This window comes from Rhamphochromis longiceps, linkage group LG4, assembly GCF_057381845.1.
Source record: "Rhamphochromis longiceps isolate RC_006_pf linkage group LG4, R_longiceps_female_GT1.1, whole genome shotgun sequence".
Classification (NCBI taxonomy): Eukaryota; Metazoa; Chordata; class Actinopteri; order Cichliformes; family Cichlidae; genus Rhamphochromis; species Rhamphochromis longiceps.
In genome coordinates, this window is record NC_140560.1 from 3,561,248 (window position 1) to 3,581,933 (window position 20,686).

Below are 20,686 nucleotides of genomic sequence, written 5' to 3' on the forward strand. Positions count from 1 at the left end.
GTTAGTGAGTAAGCATGTCTCGCAGACAGAAGGCGCCTTGTGCATTGATGACACACCTGAGTGCCTTTAGTCTTGTTTGTTTGGGTCGTATGTTGTTTTTCCTGCGCTGTCTTTCAGAGATGGTTGAGTCAGGCCTACAGCAGGTGGGACGCCACTCAACAGCTCTGTCTAAACAACCGGCAGGACGAAGCAGCAAACCCCCATTCACACACCCCGCTCCTCCTTCTTTGTGTCTTTCAGTGCTCGCTTTCTCTCTCCGGGCTCAACAACAAAATTACAACACCCAAGGCACTCAGCTGAACGCCGCTGACAAACTCATACCACCTCGCAAACTCGGTTTGCAGTCTGTGGTTTTTCAGATATGATAATGCACCTAATTGCATATGTAGACTAGGGTTTACATCAGTATAAGAGCATTCAGACATGTTCTCAATGCCACAGAGACGTCTTTATCCTCCTAGACATCACATTTCTTTCACAGATTTACATCTTTAAGGCAGACAGGCGGAAGATGTTATGGAGCTACTGGGCTACCAAAAGGCTTTGGTGAACCCACAATGGACAACAGCAGACATCTGGTAGAAACACAACCCCACCCAGCAGCAGCATAGCCAGAGAACAGGACACAAACAGAGGGATGAAGAGAAGAGAAGAGAGGGACAAATGAAAAATAACCCAGATTCGCTCTGAGAGCTCACAGATTTGAAGAAAGGACAGAAAGAGATGTACACAAGCTGAGGGTGGTGTGAGCGGAGGTAGAGCATGTATACATGAACACAGTATAATGTTTAATGTTGTTCTAACCATGGTAAGGAAACTGCACTCCATCGCTCTCATGCTTAATCTTCCTCTCCTGCACACTGGCCAAATGGTGCTGCACTGAAAGGCCAAACAGGGGAGAAGGGAAGAGTTAACAATGGAAGAGGGGAGGAGAGAAAAAGAGACATCGAAAGAGATGGAAAGAATGAGAGAGAGAGAAACAGGGCTGGTTAAATAATAGGCAATAGGGGATTTTAATGTTATAGAGTGCAGCAAGTGTCTATAAAATAGTTACATCATTACTGTTGGCAGTATTAAAATGGCAGCATGTGAGTGGGAGGGACGGAGAATACATGAAAATTTAGCAATTTAACAAAATCCCCAAAGCCAAATACGACACCCAAGAGATATATGTTAAGTCTATTGAAAATACATTTGACGTGATCACCATCATGATGGTTAACAGTGCGGTTACCCAAAGAGTGAGTGGCTATGACTTCAGCATGTGAATGGGTGGTTGGAGTAGTGCCGCTCAGGATTTTGGTATAACTTTTAGGTATCTGGAGAATACTCAAAAATTAGAAATTCAACATTTTGGGAAATAAGCAAAATACTGATGGATGATAAAACTGGTGGCCTTCTGATGTCTGTATTATAAGTCAGCATTGAAGCAGCCAGCTCCTGGTTAGCTTAATGTTGTCTCAGTAAAAAATAAATAGATAAAAGAACAGCTAGCTCGGCTCTAGTCAACCAACAGCTCTGAGATTCACAAATGAATATAAAGAAACAAAAACAGAGAGAAGAGCAATTTGCCCTCATGGCCCTTTACAAGCCAGTTAGCCTATCACAAAACAAAGAACAAACACTTATTCTCATTTAATAACCTCGAGATAAACTGAAGCAAGAAACACAATGGTGTCACGTGACAGTAGCCCATCAGTCACATGACCAATTAGTCTCTGCACTGCATTAGCTAACTGGCTGCTAGCACAGCTTCCTCTTTGCTGTGCAATAATGTAAATTGCTGTATTTCCCAAAATCTCAAAGTACTCCTAAGGAACACCACATGCAACATTACAGTCATTACAGTGGGTTTACTTTAAGTTAGATTTGTAAAGGACTCGGTTACACCCACTTGATAAAACAAAGTTGCTAAACATTTAGCAGATGATGTTTGTGTTTCGCAGTCTAATGCATGACACTCGCACACACGTGCACTCAGTCCTGGAGGTGAGCTTAATAGATGTTAGCTCTAATGCCGTAAAAACTAAATGTGTCCATCTCTGCAGCTATTCTCACAGTCAGACAACAAACACTAGACAGCAGGCTATCCTCAGTTTGTGGTCTGATTGAAGGGGCAGTTCAGCCAGAACAAAAAGGTTTTTTCTGTCTTTTATCCAATAGCTTCAGGATCAGCTTTCTTTCTGTATCCCATCACAACAGTGGTGTGATGTACATAAACCTTGTTTGTTTTGAAGAACTGGTACTGGAAAGACATTTTTCCTATTTCCAAACACAATTTTCAAATGCATTAAGCATTAGATGATGGCAGAATTTCCAGCGATGGAAATAAAAGACCTTGAAATTTCTGCAAATTCCCCCGAATCTCTACAAACTGTTTAGAGTAACTGAGAAAATGTGTTTTTTACTGGCTCTTTAAGTCCCTGCTGTATGTGAGAAATGATGCTTTGGTGGGGGGTCCATTTAGGTATGGCATATAAGAGGATTAGAAGTTGAAAATGAAAGATGGTGCAAGTGGGGATGATGAGGGGGGGTCGAGTATTGAAGAGTCAAAATAGATGCAAGCGGGTATGATGGTGAAACATAATTAGCTTTAGCTTCTGGTCCATGTCAAGTCAGGAATTTAATATTTGTGGGACATTTGTGGGAAATACATCTTTTTGCCTCGTTGCTGAGAGTTATTTAGAGCGTTACCATTCTAATAGCTGCACAGTAAGTATGAGCAAAACACAGCAGGAAGTGGAGGGGCTAGTTTGGGCTTTGTCACATATGCACTGTTACAGGAGGAGACGATCATATTAAACATGGCTGTCTCAAATAACGAAGTCAGTGCCCAAACCTTCTGTTTATAAATCAGGAGAAAGGCGGCTTGCCTCATAATGTGAACGAACTGGGCGCTGCACCAAGGCCTAGATAACATCAGATAATAATGCTCATTTTGATGACCTCAGCTAGCAATGAGACCTTTTGCTGAAACCAGACTGCTTGTTTCCCTCTTTTAAAGTTACGCTAAGCTGACCAGCTGGTGCTTGCTTCTTGTTTACTCTACAGACATTACAATAGTATCAAACTACAGAAGCTAAACGTATTTCCCCAAATGTCAAATTGTTTTTTTAAGGCTTTACGATTCAAGGTGAAGCCAGTGTTTAAAGTTTGCCTCTGAATTGATGTGGACCTCAGCACAGTTTCTGGATTGCGTGCAAAATCTGATGCAGCAGTTGCAGCGGGACTACCTGCATCCACATCATTAGGCCAGCCGCTGGACTGAGAGCTGCTGCCAGCCGCTGGGGAACGGCCCGAGTAGAAGACATCATCCACTGGGCTCTCCATCTCACTGTCGTCAATGGACTTGCGCTTGTTGGAGCTGGGAGAGGAAGGAGAAAGATTAGTAAAAGGGATTCATTATGAGAGCAATCTGAAGCAGGCCAGGGTTTCCCACTAAAATAAATAGGCACAACTAATTAGTACAGGGGACACTGATAAATGTCATATCATCTTAAATCAAGGGAAATGAAACAAAGTCACCTTTTCTCTTCAGTTATCTACATTTTGTTTTCATATTATGTTACAGTCTTAAGGGACAAAGCAGCATAATTGGAGACAAACAAACACGAGGCCAGAATTTTAACAACATGCTGTGTCCACGCCGGCTCAAAGCAGCCGCGCGCTAGAAACTGCAAGCAGAAAGTGTGCCTGGTGATGTCGGAGCCTATTTTTGTGTGTGTTTGCACATTCCTACAAACACATACATCTGTGACCAATAAAATAAAAGGGGAGATATTCTGTAATGAGTGTAACTACCTCCGTGGGAGACTTGCATAAAGCTCCATTTCAGTCCTGCAGCGTAAGATGAGCGGGAGAGGACGGCAGAGGAGAGGGAAACAGACACAAACAAGGAACGGGTGACAGACAGATCGGTGGGAAATATGAGTGGGGACGAGGAGGGTTAGTGACGAGGAAGGAGAGAGAAAGATCACGATCAAAAAGCAGAGCAGGCTAAGCATTAGGAAACACAGTACAGAGGTTGGAGAATGAAGAATAGCAAGTGGCAGAATTAGATTTAGAAGGAGCGTTTCGAGTGCTTCGTGTGTACCTGGTGGAGGGGGTGGAGGTGATCGAGCGCCGCCCCAGGGTCACCTGGTTGATGTTGTAATAGCCGGGGCTGTCCAGGTCAGCCAGAGAGAAGTTGGGGCCTGTCGCTGTAGCCACAGGGGCTGAGGGGATGCACACAGAGAAAACGAGAGAAAAGAGACACATCATAGAAAAAAACTAGAATTAAAAGCTGAAAGTGTGAGAGAGCCGTCGACTGCAGAAACAGTTCTTTGTTTAAGCTTCGCAGAAGATGATTCCTGATAACTCTGACGTTTCAGTAGCACTACAAATGTACTCATTTCAAAGTCTCTATAGCCTTACTAGTCCATTTTTGGAGACACTGACACGATTATGTTTACAGGACTTTGCTAAACTTCTATTCAACCTCGTAGGACCTGGTGTCCACATATGGGAACATCACATTTTGGGTTGTCTGGACCAGCGGTCCCCAACCTTTACGTTTCCCCAACCACAGACCGCTTTATGTCTGACCTTTAAGGTGTCGCAGATAAATACAACAAAATAAAACCAGTAGAGCTACCACAAAAAAAAGATTTATTCATGACACACAGGACACTGAGTTAATGATAAACATGATAACAAAATAATGATAAAACCCTGAAGACCATAAATTTCACACTCGAGCCTCAACTCTCGGGCCCGGCACCAAACGACCCACGGACTGGTCCTGGTGCGTGGCCCGGGGGCGGCTGGTCTAGACCGCAATACTAAATTTTGCTCTTTCAAAATTTGTTGTTTCTCATTTTGTTTGTGTACTCAGGAAAATGCTGCTGTGTTCAGTTTTGCACATCATTACTCAAATGTGACTTTTAGCGTTCTATCAAACACCATCGAGCCAGATAGCAAAGAGGAATTCAAAATGCACGTTCGGATCTTAGCAGGTTAATGTACGAGTGATATAATTATGCAAATCAATCCAGCTACTCAAAACTACTAGTTATAATAGGTTATAGAGTAATATACTTATAATAACATAAGTAACTATATACTAAGAATGAGAGGTGACAGTGGTTGACTCACTCTGCGACACACGGACCAGCTCGGCTACGTTCCACACACCCGAAGTAACAAAGCAGTCCTGGAAACTCAAGTTGCCTGGTTAAAGGGAGAAAGAGACATTTGTGAGTTACACTCTGAATGCACACACACACACACACACACACACACACACACACACACACACACACACACACACACACACACACACACACACACACACACACACACACACACACACACACACACTCAGAAAGAGGCTGAAAAACACGTGTGGAAAGGCCTGACACACTGCTGGTGTCATCCACTGGGCCCATGTGTTTTCTTTAAGGTACAACAGGCCTTTGGTTTGGACGTGTTCACTTTCTTGACTGTTGACAGTCCAACATACACAACCAATCAGATCCAACAAGCGGCTGTAATCTCCACACAGACAGCTATGTAATGGATGATGCGCTGTGCATTGCGATCTTCATGTATATATCATGCGCACGCATAATAAAGTGCACATGTTTAATAAGAGGTACTGGAACACTGATATACACACGTCCTCGCACATCTGTCCTTTCAGTCTGTTGAGACTGTAACCAAAACCTTGATTATAACTTGTGTTGAAGTTTCACAACTACAGTCATCATTTCTTCTCAGTCGACTACACTGCGCTGTAGCCTGTGATGGGTTTTGTCAGTGGAACATTTTCTTAACAGTTCTTAGTTTCAACGTTACGATCATCTGACTGCTTGTCAGCTGTGTTAGTTTCCAGCACCGTGTCGCTTTTATCGACAATAACACGTATGAACAATACTCGACTTCAAATGAGCTACAACAAACCCTCGACGCTTGCTGCCTGATGATTGACCAATATGCTGACCCTTGGCCTAAATCTTAAATCTAACATTTTAGCCATCAACTCTTGATTTTGAGCACAAAGGCCTAAAAAGAGAAAAACAAACAAAAGAAACAAAATACTGTAAGATGCAAAATCACTTTAAGCTAGCAACGAGCCAGACAGCAGAACGTGCAGATAAATTTGCAGCTAACATAATAAACTGGACTGATATTTGTCAGGTGTCTAGAAACCTGATGACTGATAATGTTCTGGTATCAGCTGACAACAGGTAAGAACCTTGTTTTCACATAAGGAGCTTCATAAAAGTCTTTAAAAAAGGCTTTTATGAAGCTTAGTGAACTCACCTGATCTTTGATTCTTATTTTATTTAAACTGAATGTAAACAGCGAGGTAAGTGAAATGTCTACACACGAAACACACCGTCACAGGTGAAAATGGTACAAACAAATTAAATGTGCTGCATTCTGAACTTCTGTTCCCCAAGTAAAGTTTAAGTATGCGACACTATGTTGTCCATGTCGTATTACGCTGTGTGTAAAGCGGATCGCTTTATGGCTCCGGGGCCGAATCCATTTTAAATCCACACCCTTCTCTCCCCCTTCCCTCTGTCTGTCCATCACTCCCCCCCACGCCTTCTCCCTTCGCCTCTCATTCTTTCATTCAGTTCTTTTCAGCCCTCCTTATTTCTTCTCCTCTCGCTCCTTCACTCCATCCCTGCCCGGGGTTAACCACAGCGGGGAGAGCGCATGAGGTCAGCGCTCAGCTTCGGCAGCGGCCATGTGGTTCCCATCTTCCAATAACGTCAGTGTGATTTATGAGCGGCCTGCCACAAACCCAGCACAGCCCCCACGCTACAGCACCATCAGCTCGCCTTACCATAATAAACTTAGATCCAACTCTGCTGGGACGCACTTGCACAGGCACAGAGGCCCGCGTGTAGGGCTAATGCACATACATGTGCATGCATGACTGTATAGGTGTGACTGCGTGCAGGCACAGGTATGTTTTTTTAATAATTGCACATGTAGAGTGAGATTAATGGAACGTGCACTTGTAAACCTACCGTTTGGTGGGGGCTTCACATCTGTGTCTCCTTGCTGGTTTGAGTTGTCTGATTGTCCTGATTGTTCTGCAGAGAGAGAGAAAAAGAAAGAAAGATGGTGAGTCAGGTGGACAGATGTCTGGACACTGACCAAGGTGAGGGGGCAGGTAAAGAACAGAGGAGTCTCCTGAGAAACTATATGGTAAACTCTTTTCACTGACAACGGACAGACGTGTTGAGATTAAAAAGGCAGATATTTGCACTCGGTCGAGGCTCAGAGTACCGTTAGTAGATTCTTATCTGGTCATTATCGTACTCACAGCCTTAGTGTATGTTTGGTAAAGTGCTACAAATCCCCCAAAACATTTTTAATGCCAACAATTAACTCAGCGTACGTGTAATTTCTGGGTATTGATGCACCGTCTTTGCCATTTTTTTGAAAGACCTTCTAAAATATAGAATCTGAATACAGTGTAAACTGGCTCAAGTGTTCCTAAGAAACAAACCTCTGCTTCTGAGTCGCGGTTTTGAACGTGTGCGTTCCTGTATTCTGGGTACTGCTGTGTATAACTCAACTGTTTTTGTATCTTTGTTTCTTGCAATTACTCAAACTCACCATTCATGTTGGGCAGAGTGCTAATGGTCCCAAGAACTTTTAGAAATGCATCATTTGGAGTTGAATCACCTTAAAAAATCTTTTCTCTCTTTGTGTACCTAACTTTTCGGCGCTTGAATGTTTGCATGTGCACACAGCTACAAACACTAGGTAAAAAAGTTAGGTAAAGTGACAGATGTGTCACCTCAACAGCCCACGCTGACTAGTCAAATGTGCACTTTGTCTGGATTGCATCTCCTGCATTGCTTCCATCTATAGGGACACGAAGGCGCTCAGAGAGTCGTCTGCTTCAGCTGCTTTTCTTTGGCTCGCTGGCTGCCATTCTTCTTCGGATGTGTAATGCACCCTTGTGGAGTTTTATGGTTGTATCATATATACCATTCAGGCCAATTACTCCAAAGCACTTAGCCTTTAAGGGCGTCTTGGGCCAAGACTCCCAATCCAAAACGTGGCCCCCTTGCAGCCACTACTAGGCCCCCCAATCTCAACATCTTCTAAACCCAAATCAGTGTCCTAATCTTGGGTGGCAGTGTTGCGTTACGTGCCAGCAAACTGGTGCACTATTCACCCTGTCGGTCGCGTGCCAAAAGCAGGAAAACAAAAAGAAACCCAAAGCACCTCATCGCTCTGGGAAGAGGGAAACACGAGGAAGAGCTTCTTTTCTTTCCTTCTCGCAACACTCGTCCTTCATTCTGCACAAGAGTCCATCTTCAGGTCTTTCTCCCTCAGTTCCTCTCACATTGGTTTTGTCTCTTTCTCTCTTGCGCGCTGTCGCTCTGTGGAATCCTGGCAGCCATCTTAGCGCTTGGCAGCCATCTTAGCTTTGGCGGTACCCATGCATTCCTGCTAGCTGACGGCACACCCACACACACACAGAAATAGACACACATGCTTGCAAAGCACACTCACTCTCAAACACAGCCCCAGTGGTCTTAAAGATAAAAAGAACTACGGAGGACGTGCGACGCTGATGGAGTAAAGGGACGCTTGTTTACAATCCTGTGAGTATCCTGTCGCCTACGCTAATAGGCCGTTAGAGTTCGACAGCTGATCACAAATATCAGACGCACTCGTAAAGCGACAGGAAGTGTGCAAAGGGCAACACAAAGAGAGTCCTCCAAGGTAAACGAGGCGATGTTTGGAGGAAGCCTGAGGCCTTTCTCATCGCTGCAGCGCTCATCCCGACAAACCCTCAGCAAACAGTCAAAACCTCTGAAACCCGCGTGCCTCAGAAAAATCTCTTGCCCTGTGTGACAGCATCCAAGCCAAAATTCACTGCCTTGTTGTCATGACAACGTGGATGGCACACCACAGTCCCTAATGATGAGTGGTTGTTGAAGCCTGTGTGTGCATATGTGTCGCTGTTTGGCCTGGCAATTAGTTCGAATGAAGATAATAATATAGCTTCCTGGCATGCGCTCAATGTGTTGTTTTGTTTAAGTATCTCTTGGCACAACGCAGAGCGGTGGCCGCACAGCCACTCTGTCACACGCCTGCTTTACTGTATCAGGAGTTCTTCTGTTTAACTCTCCAGGCTCGGCTTTGAGAACTTTCCTGTTTCTCTTGTTAAATCACAGCGACATATACACCGAATTTCAAATGTAAATGAAGTGATTGCAACTACAATACAAGTTCTCAAACTTTAAACTGATTTTGAGGGTTTCCAGCAAATGAAGGGTGGCTTTCTATCCTTAAAACTTGTGCAATGTTTAACAACAGTTAGCAAATGAACCAAGGTTATCCTATCACTGTGCTTCATTTGCACCAGGAGGTTTCTTCCTGTCAAAAGGGAGTTTTTCCTTCCCACTGTCACCAAGTGCTTGCTCATAGGGGGTCATGTGATTATTAGGGTTTCTTTCTAACATTGTACCATGTTTGTGCACCTTGAACTGACTGTTTTTTGTGAATTGGCGCTACATGAATAAAAGAATTATAATAAAAGGAATTGTATTCAAGGCTGAAAGTTGGAAAATGAAGAAAAATGTTGTTTGACAGACTCCTTTAAGACCACGTGCCCACATCGGAGAGAAAAATAACTGTCAATTCTCTCTGCTAGCAAAAAGCTGCAAAGTGACTGATAGCACATGTGTGGTTGGACGCCCTACCAACAGACTAAGGAACCCATAACCAAGGATGTTTTCACAACTTCACTGTTTAGCCCATTTGAGCTGACCCCTGTTTTTTTCCTCCCTTGGTGCAGGTTGTTTCTGCCAACATGAACGTAGTCATCGTACTCTGATTCGGACCAAAGCAAACGCCCTTTGGAGGAGGTGCAAACCTCAGAGCTTTTAATAATCAAATTAATCTGACCCAACGACCAGCTGTGCGCTGCAAGTTTGAGCTAAATGCCATCCCATAGTCAGGCATGCTTTGCATTCTGTGACATAATAAACACAGACATGTAGAGTGCCTACCGTAGTATACCTAAGCAGGCCGGACGTCCTCAGCTGGTTTATTGTAACGCACTTTTGCACTACTGGAGTTTGCTTGAAGGCTACAACTTTGCTAAGTCATTAACTGTTTCGGGCCACAGTAAACAAAGTATGGATAAGACAAAAAATGTGTTTAGTGTTTAATTAACTTCTGAACAAAAGAAATGAGCACTTTAGGAGACGTGAGCAAGATGAACTACAGGAAAACACTGACAGATGTAGCATTCGCGCTGTCACTAATAAATCAAATATGAGGTTTGTGCTACTATATTTCTATAAGCCAAAGTCAGTGTTACACTGGAATGTGGATCATTCAGGAGGATTTGGATAACATACAGCAGCTTTTAGCACATGGCTAATATTATCTAACAGCTAAGTAGATACAGCCAAAATAAACTTTTTAAAAGTGTAATATTTTAGTCAGCCAGAGGATTTTAGCAGCGTTTCGGCCTCCAGTTACATAACGCGGGAAATAAAGATCTAAAAATAATGTATGAATATATATTTTATGCCAGGTTTGCTAACATTTCTTATGTTTACGGTACACACAGAGATACTAGCAGGTTAATATCCTGGATCTAGTGGCATTCTTGATTGTTGTGTAAAGCAGCTATAAAAAACAATCCCACTCTGTAAGACGTTATGGAAAAAAACGTTCATGTCTCACTAAGTTTTGGTTCAATTTGATTCTTGCCTAATTTCCCGTTTGTGTATTTGCATAATTATGTGTCATTCCCATGCTCTGCTTAGTTCAATAAAGCAAAAATGTCTTTGTCTGATATTAATTTAACGCACGAACGCACTTCACAATATGTATGTGCTTGTATGTTTTATGTGCTTTCATTCTTAAATGTGCACGTGTATGGATGGAGTGTAATCCGTGGCACGGTGACAAGCATGCATCTATATTTACATACATTGTGTGGGTGCACAATAGGTGCCCAAAGGTGCCTCTACAGGAGTACAGTAAGGAGGGGGTGTGATGCCCTTAAAGAAAGAAGACGCTCTACGCTCCTGGTAAACAATAGCAGTTGTGTATTATTATACAGTCATATAAGACCACCGTGCAGGGAGAAATCACTGCCAGCAGGCCTCCCATCCCCACTGCAACATTTGTGTGTGCCCACACCTATAACACGCAGAGGAGCACATGTGACCGCTTTTATTAACGTGTTGGTTCAAGTGCTCGGATGTGCACACTCCAAACATGGATGCACATGCCTCCAAAGCACAAACATGCTCTCACACACACAAAAACACAACATTCAAACACAGATGAATCACCCTTATCTCCTGCACACAGTCGCCCCAAGGCCCCCTGCACACACCCCGCTAGAGATAACACACACACACACAGGCCATCTAATACACCATGCTATCGCTCTAATCACCAACATGCACACACACATTTCACTTTGTTTCCTGCTCAACATACAGTACAATTATTGCTAATGTACTCCAGTAGAGTCTATGTAAAAGTTAACACTGGCTATACATTTGTCACACTGCAGACGCAGATGAACTCACACCCAGGCTAATGTACACACACTCAGAAACCACACTTGCACAATCGCTCCATTCATCATACACGTAAAAACAAAACGACACCACGCACGGATACACAATTACGCAATCTGGAATCATTAAGTGACACTTGAATGTAAAATCACATAGACGTGCTCCCCTCTTAGTGCGCAGGCAGCCACTGCCAGCGCTAATGGACTCATTTACGACGTGCATATTCATATACGAGCGCACGCTGCACACTTTTTGCTAATTTACAGAATGGCTTAGAGTGTTTGTTTGTGCATCACAAGCACACGTGAGCAAACAGGCCCTCTGTAATCTAATGTGCACTAAGTGAGGGGGATTTTGCAGACTGATGAGAGACTATAAAGCTACCATCACCAGTCCAGCACTAGAGATAAAATATAACGTCCTTTGGATGTTAAACTCGAAGGCGATTGCAAATATTTCCATAAGCAAGTTATTGTAATAGTCAGTATTATCATCCTGTTTATCTATTTATGAGAATCAGATGCTTTTCGGGGCCTTCACTCAGCTGTCTTTGTGACTGCCTGCACTAAAATACCAAATCTGTAGAAAGAAATAACCAGATTAACACAAAAACACAGCTACAGATGTACCGAGAATAACTCTACATGCTACTTCTTAGCAGAGACTGATCATAAAAAGCCGTTAGCTTAGCGATCATACCTAACAAAGCACGTCTGTCTTCACACGTTCACGTTAAACCGACAATAATTCGTTGCAAATGCAATTAAAGAAACACAGAAAAGCACGAGTACAGGTGCGCAAAGAGGGTTTAACAAAGCGATGCTATGAAGCTGCATTGTGGAAAACTGAGGAGGCGGAGCTCCAGCCTTGAAAGTCCACCATGCTGGTAATGAAAATTCAATACTACGCTGCTTCCCTTTAAATACCTTAAAAATACAGATTTAAATCTTTAAAGTGTTTCATTTAAATGAAGCTGGAACGAATTTTGAGAGTAAAAGTGAGAAATTCTAATCCACAGTCGAATCTGTGGATGTAGCTGCAGCCTGAGATCCTTTGACTTCCTCTGTCTCCACCCTCTGCGTGTCATTTAAGGATAGTTCCCCTGACATGGTTCAGTTCACAGTCAAATGATAGGGGCCTCTTCCTCTGACTACTGCAGAAGTCTGTGGACAAGTCTACCACTGTTCTCCCTCCTTGATCTCCGTCTCGCTGCTGCCTTTCACTCTCACACTGTAACCCCCCTCGCTCCACCTCAGCTTCCTCTGCCTCCTTTTTTTCTGGATGTCTCTCTCTTTCACTCTTCAGAGTTCAGGCCTGCTGGTACATACAAACCCCATCATTCCCTCCAGAGTTCAGCAAAGGATCTGCTCTCAGCGAGGCCTTGACTGGACCGCAACGGATAAAACACAGATCTACACAAAGAAACACTAAATACAACGGAGACTGCACAAAGGTACGGCTGCCTGCAAATGGAAGACTGAAGTAAAGCAGAAAGCACGACTGCACTGACTGACATATACATATACAAGCGTAGCTGCGCAGCCTCAACCCCTCTCTCCACCCGCACTCCCCATCCACCAGCCTCTGGATAAAGAAACCGAACTGCCTCCCCAATTGGGTTTCGCTTAAGAGGTTTATCGGTGTGTTGCTAAACATTCTGACCTTTTTTTTAATCTTTAATGCGCTTAAAATGTTCCAAACCCTCCTAATCCCCACGGCTATCCCACACAGATGTTCACTCGGCTCTTTTATTGGACTTCATTTCAACCTCCTTTTTTTTCTTCCTCTCCTCCTCCACCACCTCCTTCATCCTCTCCACATCTCCCCCCCTCCCCTCCGTTTTCATAGGCCGATTCGTTTTCCAGTTTCTGAATACTAGTCACTGCCTCCTGATCGCCCCGGCGCTGCTCCCACCCCCCCCTTGTGTTTCAATCTTCCACTAGAAAAGCTCATGTTGAGCCTGGTTTTTAAGCCACGGGGGCTTCTTATTGGACGCTGGCTGCGCTGGTACAGTGTCATCTGTCCCATGAGTGACCTCAGCTCACTGTGGCCACCTTTCGGTTCAGAAAAAGCGTGAGTGTGTGAGAGGATGCCACTTTTACCAAAAAGCTCTCTGGATAATTAATAGGAGTTAGTTTCATTAGTGTACAGTTTAGTGTAACAGGATAATAACAGGGGACGGTGAGAACATTGTGGTTCTTCCTGCTGAGCTATTAGGACATCTGGAACAGCCTGAACAAATCCAGTCTTTCGCTTTTTAATGACTCTCAATGTGAAATCTCTTTATCTCTAAAATGTTACATGCAGAAGGAAGTTTCTACATTTATAGAATGAACTCTGGTTACGGTGCTCCAGTGTTGTATCAATTAAGTCCCAGTTACTAAAGAAATGTGTTGTTTGCTTGATGAAAGAGATAAACTTGAGCTCTGTGCTTTTACCACATCTTCTGTTTAAGGACAATGTGACCTGTAAGCAGTGATAAAATGCACAAGTGGCCCATTTATGAGTCAAAAAAGTGGATGTAGCTAATGTGACTGTTGTTGTGGAGCCAGAAGCAACCATATTTAAACAAGACAGTAGAGTGCTAAGGAATCAGCTAATGCTGTACAGCTTCAACATGCTGATGCTAAGTGACAGACTAATGGAAAAGGAGAAACTGTTTTTACTCTGGAGTACTAATTTCTTGTACCAGTGAATTCAATTAGCAAAGGTGAGATGTCGAAAACACCTGCAGGCTACAGCTGCCTGCATCTGCAGCCGCTCGTCAATCAATCACAGAAGCCACAACTTTACACCCAAGTCAACATTGGTGATTTACCTCTGTACAGGTGTTAGAGGTCAAAAGGAACTTTAAACATGAAATCTGTTTTCCGCACCGTGTTGATTTCATACCTGAAGTTGGACGTCGTAACACGGGAGTCTGTGGGGACTGACTTGCTTTGGAAGCCACCCTCATGTGGACAGAGGGGAACTGCAGGTTTCGGCACTTCGGAGTTTTCCACTCGAGTGCTGTGCTTTTACTGCCTTGTCTTTTTTTAAAGGAGTGTTTGGCACACAGGAAACATGTTAAACCTTGACGCTATAAGATAAGAGATAAGATAAGATAAGATAGAACTTTATTAATCCCTCGGGTGGGTTCCTCTGGGAAATTCGACTTCCAAAAAGCACAGCAACGACCGAAGTTACAGTTACAGAATTGTTATATATATATATATATATATATATATATATATATATATATATATATATATATATATATATACACACACACACATATATAAATACAGAGACAAATATAAATAAAATATACAAAGGGGATAAATAGAATAAATAGGAATAAGGCAGACTTTACAGCACAAGAAACAAAAAAAGGTCACAAAAATGCAACATTTGACGCATCAAGGAAAAAGATTCTGAAAGTGCTCAGTCACTGATTTATAATGATTTATAGATTTATAATGAAAAGCCGCCTCCATCCTTGTGAAACTACCCTGCATTATACGACTGTAATGACAGCTCATTTACTGTCAATGGAGCAGCACGTTTCTGTTTACAAATCAAGCCAGAGTTTCTAGAAATTGAAAGAATAACACAGGGGTTTGCTGTTTCAGGATGGGTTTTCCTTTCAGCTATTTTTGGCGCCTTCCTGGGAAGTTTATTTGGCTTCCATATCCACACCCTACCTATTAAACCAGCAGCTTCCAGCTCTGGCAATTCCTCTGGCAATGTGGCGGTGCACAAAATACCTCTTACAGGCTAGTGCGCTTACGACTTCCCATCTTTTTGATACATTAAAAACATTTTTCCAAGTCTACATAAAATCAATCTTAGTGCCCACATTCAGTGTGTAAGTGACAATAGTGCATCTCTGAATGTCTGGCATGTAACTCCATGTGACAGCGCAGCATGGGGCGATGTGATTAATTGTGAAATGTGTTTCAGTGCTGCTAGTGCTGAAGTGTGAATGTGTGGGTGTGACACTATAAATACCTCACTTGTTGGCTTTTGCGTGTGAGATTGTGTCTTATATATGTTTATGATATTGTATACGTGCAAAGATTTCTGGAGCGCACGTGTTGAGGCACAGTTGGAGATAAGCGTGTAAACATCTGTGACTGACAGGCTGAGCAGCAGAGTGTGGGAGGCAGACGACGTTCTTTTATTAAAACACGCGTGTGCAGTGCGTGCATCGCTTCGTGGGAGTGTTTGCATGTGCGCGCTCCCCGCGATTCTCTCTATACGTGTGAAAGTTCAATAAATTAAGAGAGATAATTCTGTGTAAGATGCACATCTGTGTTTGTACGTGTGCGCACTAGTGTGTGTGCGCTTGTGTGTACGTGTGTGTGCTTGCGTGGCCGCCTGGCCGAGCCCTGTGCCAGCAAGGAGCAGGTGTGGGGAGGCAGCCCTGCTTTGCCCGTTGCCCATCTGCGTGGCCGTCTGTGTGCCGCCTGCGCCCTCTCTTTGCCAACGCCACACAGAGCCGGGGAGCCAGGGGGTGAGAGGGGGGTGAGAGGGGCCTAAAGGGAATCAACCATGGGAGAGAGAAGAGGGCAGGGGGTAGAAGGGATGGAGGGGGCTGGCTGGCTGCCCACGGATACCCCCTCCTCTCTCCCTCTGCCCTGTTTCTTTTATCTTTTATCTGTGCCTATGCTGATGAGCTGCGATGTACAGGGAGAGGTGGGCAGGGAGGGAGGACCAGGCGACACAGAGGGAGAAACACAAAAACAAAAAAGAGCCCTGCTTGTTGTCGGGGTAAACGCAAGAGTAAAAAGGGCAAAGAAAACCATCGAGCGATTTGAGGCTAGTTTTCTAATCTGTGGCTGTTAGTCTCTCTGTCTGAATAATAGTCTGTCTCTGAATTTCTGAACCTATCCAAATGTTCACGTCGAAACTGAAAATGCATATGGTGAGGTGTCATTCCTCCATTTGGCCAGCAGATGTCACTTGTTGGCAGTGGGGGCCACAAGGCAGCAACACATGCTAAAGAAATCTGCCTCTTGCAAGGGGAAGAGAAAGCAGTGGGAAAGATTTCAGCAGGGCTGCCGTGGCTTTAGAAAGATAGGAGGTGAAAGCTCTCGGGCATATTGGACTTTAGTCGAAACTACGACCACCAAATGAAATATCTGTGTCTCCAAAATACAGCACAACTGTGTCTTTTTCATAGCGGACGTGCTGCATGTTAGCTTCATACCTCTGTACCCACAAACTGACAACTACTATTATTTTTCCCTGCATTTCCTCCTCTTGTGTGTTTCTGATCACATGTTGATAATACTCGAAGCCAGCGCGATGACACGGACAATAAACATATAGTGAAAAATGCACCATGTCCATGCAGGCTTTTTGCACAGGAAGAATTGTTTAAACTGCACTGATGATGTGTGTATATATTAAATTTCATACAAACAGAACTAAGCAGACAACGTACAGCACTGAGGTTCACAGGGCTGAATGAAAGACATCAGCCACCCTGTGATATATGCACATGCATGTGGGTGTTTGTGTGTGTGAGTGGGGCTGGGTCTGGGCACAAGTGGGAATGGGCATCATGTGATGCCAGTTCGTGCCAGGGAATGGAGGAGAGAGAGAAACAGAGGAGGAGGAATAGAAGGAGAAAAGGCAAAAATAAAAGGGAGGGAAGAGAGGCAGTCTGAGGGAAGAAGGGGGCACAGAAAATGACAAAAAAGTGAATGAAAGAGAAGAAGAAGAGGAGTGGGGTGAAGAAAGGGAACGAGTGATGAGAAAGAGGGGGTTAGAGAGAAAGGGAGGGGGGTGAGGTGGGGGCTGGGGGGATTGTGAGAGCTGTGGGAACGTTTTGCCTCGCCAAGAAAGACGTGAGCAGAGAGAATAAAAGAAGGAATGAGAAAGAAAGAGAGACTTGTTGGCAGAGCAGAAGAGGAGAGCAGAGGAGGGTACGAGGAGGGGGAGTGAAGGCAGCGTACGGCGGGCACCAGCCAGGGAGCAGACACCATCAAACCCGGCACTACGGGGGAGACGAGGAAAAGCAAACACACAGCGCACCACAGCCACCACAAGGCAGTGCCATCGTTTTGCCAGGAGCCAAACATTGCAAACTATCCTCCCCAACTCATAAATTTCACACCCAAATCCATGACAAGCACCGGGCAGATCACGGTGACCTGTCACTCAAACGTCGCCCCTGTGTGTTTGGACTGGGGAAAGCTCAAAGTGTGACCTTATGAACTTTTGGCTTCACATTTGATCGCCATTCCCCCGCTGCATCAAATCCCCTCGTGACAAATTCTCAGCAGCAGACCCACAGTGGACAAATTCATGCGGCGAAAAGTCGTAACGCCGGAAAACAGGCAAAGCAACCTGTGCAAGATGGGAAATGACATCCCCAGGCGCACACACCGTCATCCATGTCCCCAAAAAGCTCCCACATGTACAATTATCAGAATTGATTTTGGTAGCTGGCAACAGATTTGTGCAAATTGCTTTGGGAATATGCACCCAATCACAGTATCAACTGCAATTATAAGACACTTAAAGGTACGCTAATCAATATTTTATATTAATAGTGATACAAATGACTGTGTGCAACGTGAAGGATGTTTGGTTTACAGTAATAAACCCAAGCTCAGCCACCTGTGCAGTTTCAAGTCTCTTGTTTGGCACCTTTTAGACTTTGTCTCGTTTCTTGACTTGCTGTTACAAATGTGGATGATCACATTAAACATGGACAAATACTCACAGCCAGCAGCTCAGGTTTCAGACAGTTTTCTACCTTTGGCTCTGTATGATGTCACAGAGAGCGGACCTGTTGTTAAAATATTTTGCTGACCAGAGGCAGCCAATCAGAAGAAAGCAACTGTAGCAGCTTGTTTCAGACAGACAATGAACTGACACACCCACTATAACATGACTGAGGATTATTTTCAACTGTGAATCACACAAAACTACATTAGTAGAGTCTAAGAATAAAAAGCTACAGATGAGCATAATGATCCCCATTAAACACTTTTTCCTGATTTGGAAACCTGTGCCAAACAAAAGACGTTGAGCATTAACAGTGAACGATGTCTTATTGAAGACCATAATAAAGCTGAAAATGAGAGAGAATATTGTTGTTATGGGCAATCATGCTACCAAATGAATGCTAATGGTCATGTATTCAGTTTGATTGCTAAACAAGTCAGCTAGCTTGTTGCAAAAACCCCATGAAAATGAAAAAGGAGCTCATTAATGCAGGTTAACGGACAAAGCTAGCTAGTTTTGATGGCTTCTGTTGGACTGTATGCACAAATACTCCAAGTGACTTGTTTTGTACTACTGAGCCTAAACTCTGCTTCTGTGAAGTTCTTCAGACCTACACAGAAGAATGTGTTGGGGTAACCACAGGCTCTGTTGGAGTAAATGTGGATTTCAACAAAATGCCACAATGTGGCATGAAAGTTGATAGGTTGATTCATATCCTGTCAGGATGCAAGTTCTGAGCAGAGAGGAATGCATGTATGCAAAGGTAAATAAACAATGTTAACAACTACAGATAGCTCTTCTGGCCTAAGGCAATACGGTTATATTTAACGGTCTTCTAGCACTGCAAGGTTGTGATGGTATGCTGTGCATCCAGGAGCACGAAGCTTAAAAAACATTCTCACTTGAAGACGTCCGAGTTCTAACATTCCTGTCAGGATTCACACCAACAGTGATTCAAATAGTGTGCAGCCAGTATTCAGCTGATGTAATCCCTCACATGTTTTAATACAACATCAACAAAATATGATTCAGTTTATAAGACAACACGATTTGCATCTCGCTCTTTATTTACACCAATGGGCTTTCAGCCTGAACGCACTAAAGATTTATTTTGGTTTGGTGAACTATGCAAATAAATGCTCCCAAATCTATCTGGGGCTTGGAGAACGTGTTTTATGAGGGCTGTAAAACTCCACACAAACACATAAAGCGGGCCTGTAAAAATAATGTGTGCTCTGCATAAATGCTCATTTGGACTAATGAATTAGGGTAGCGATGAATGGCTGTGCAAGTGTCCACATCCTCCCTGGGTGATGCCGATGGAGGCTTAATGTTAGATGTGCATGATTTGCAGTGTTGGGACTAACGCGTTATTAAGTAACGCGTTACAGTAACTACGTTATTATTGTGGTAACGAGCACGGTAACTAGTTATTATGCCAAAATCAGGAACGCGTTACTCGTTACTGGGATTTAGATAGGGTCGTTACTCGTTACTTCGTGTGGTGGCATCGCGGAGTTTCCACAGATTCAGTAACATTAGCAAGTGGTGGAGGCCAGCAGGTGGATGAAGGAAAAGGGACGCAGAAGGAAAAGAGACCCGAGGCGGCCGCCGGTCCAAGTGTGAACTGAACTTCAGGTAAGAAGTTATGACCTGCAGTCTCTCTGGGTCAGATATAAACCAAGTTTAGGCGGAGTTTATTTTCGTTATTCTGACTTTTTCCGTACTGCGTGCTAGCTAGCATGACGGAGTTTCTATACAGCTGGGTGGTGCTATGAAGTTAATGATGTTGAACCTTATTTTGTTCATAAGTTATTAGAGTTGCCAGCCGTCCCGTCTGGTATTCAGAGAAAATATTACGCGTTTCTTATTGAGGTGAAAAGGAACAGTTTGTCCCGTAATTCAGCTACAATGAAAAAGACACAAAGCTGGAGTTATTCTGTGTCTTTGCTGCACAGCTGCCTCTTCTTCTCTCATCCTCTCCCCCTCCCTCTCCCGTTTCTACTTCAGTCATGAAAACTGATCAATGATCAGCTGATCGGCTCTCTTGTTTGTTTATCGTCCACTTTGCGCCGAAAGAGGAAACCAGCGGATGTCGCGCTAAACAACAGCAGCACGTTTAAGCTTGATCAGCTGTTGTTAGAATTTATTTAATATTAATTTCTAGTATCAGCTGATGTTGGCTGGAGCCACAGCTGTAAAGCTGCTGGTCATGATATGGTTTGGTTATCTGGTGAGAGGGAAACGTGAAGATGAAACCAGGAGATGTCCTTACTGAATCATCAGAGCTGAGCAGGTGATGGAGAAACAGGTTTACCTTTTAGGTGACATGAATGAGTTGAAGGGAAGTTATGAACTGTTTCTGAGAGACAAATAACACCAGGATCCTTTTTTAGGTA

The 20,686-nt window shown here is 43.7% G+C and overlaps 2 protein-coding genes across 9 annotated transcripts in view; one reads left to right on the forward strand and one right to left on the reverse strand.

Annotated features, from left to right (window-relative positions):
- LOC146670826 (uncharacterized) overlaps nt 1-20,686 on the forward strand; it is a 411,199-nt gene that overhangs the window by 186,240 nt on the left and 204,273 nt on the right. The window lies entirely within an intron of this gene.
- Nucleotides 1-20,686, reverse strand: part of nfixb (nuclear factor I/Xb) — a 142,709-nt gene that overhangs the window by 26,713 nt on the left and 95,310 nt on the right. For 6 of the 8 annotated variants that reach the window (XM_085402927.1, XM_085402928.1, XM_085402930.1 and 3 more), the window contains 5 exons: nt 7,023-7,088; nt 5,134-5,208; nt 4,094-4,214; nt 3,234-3,364; nt 805-879 (listed from right to left, as the gene is read on the reverse strand). In XM_085402927.1, coding sequence (XP_085259053.1) covers nt 805-879; nt 3,234-3,364; nt 4,094-4,214; nt 5,134-5,208; nt 7,023-7,088 — 468 coding nt within the window. The remainder of the gene's footprint in view (nt 1-804; nt 880-3,233; nt 3,365-4,093; nt 4,215-5,133; nt 5,209-7,022; nt 7,089-20,686) is intronic. The other 2 variants (XM_085402925.1, XM_085402933.1) reach the window with 1 other exon arrangement.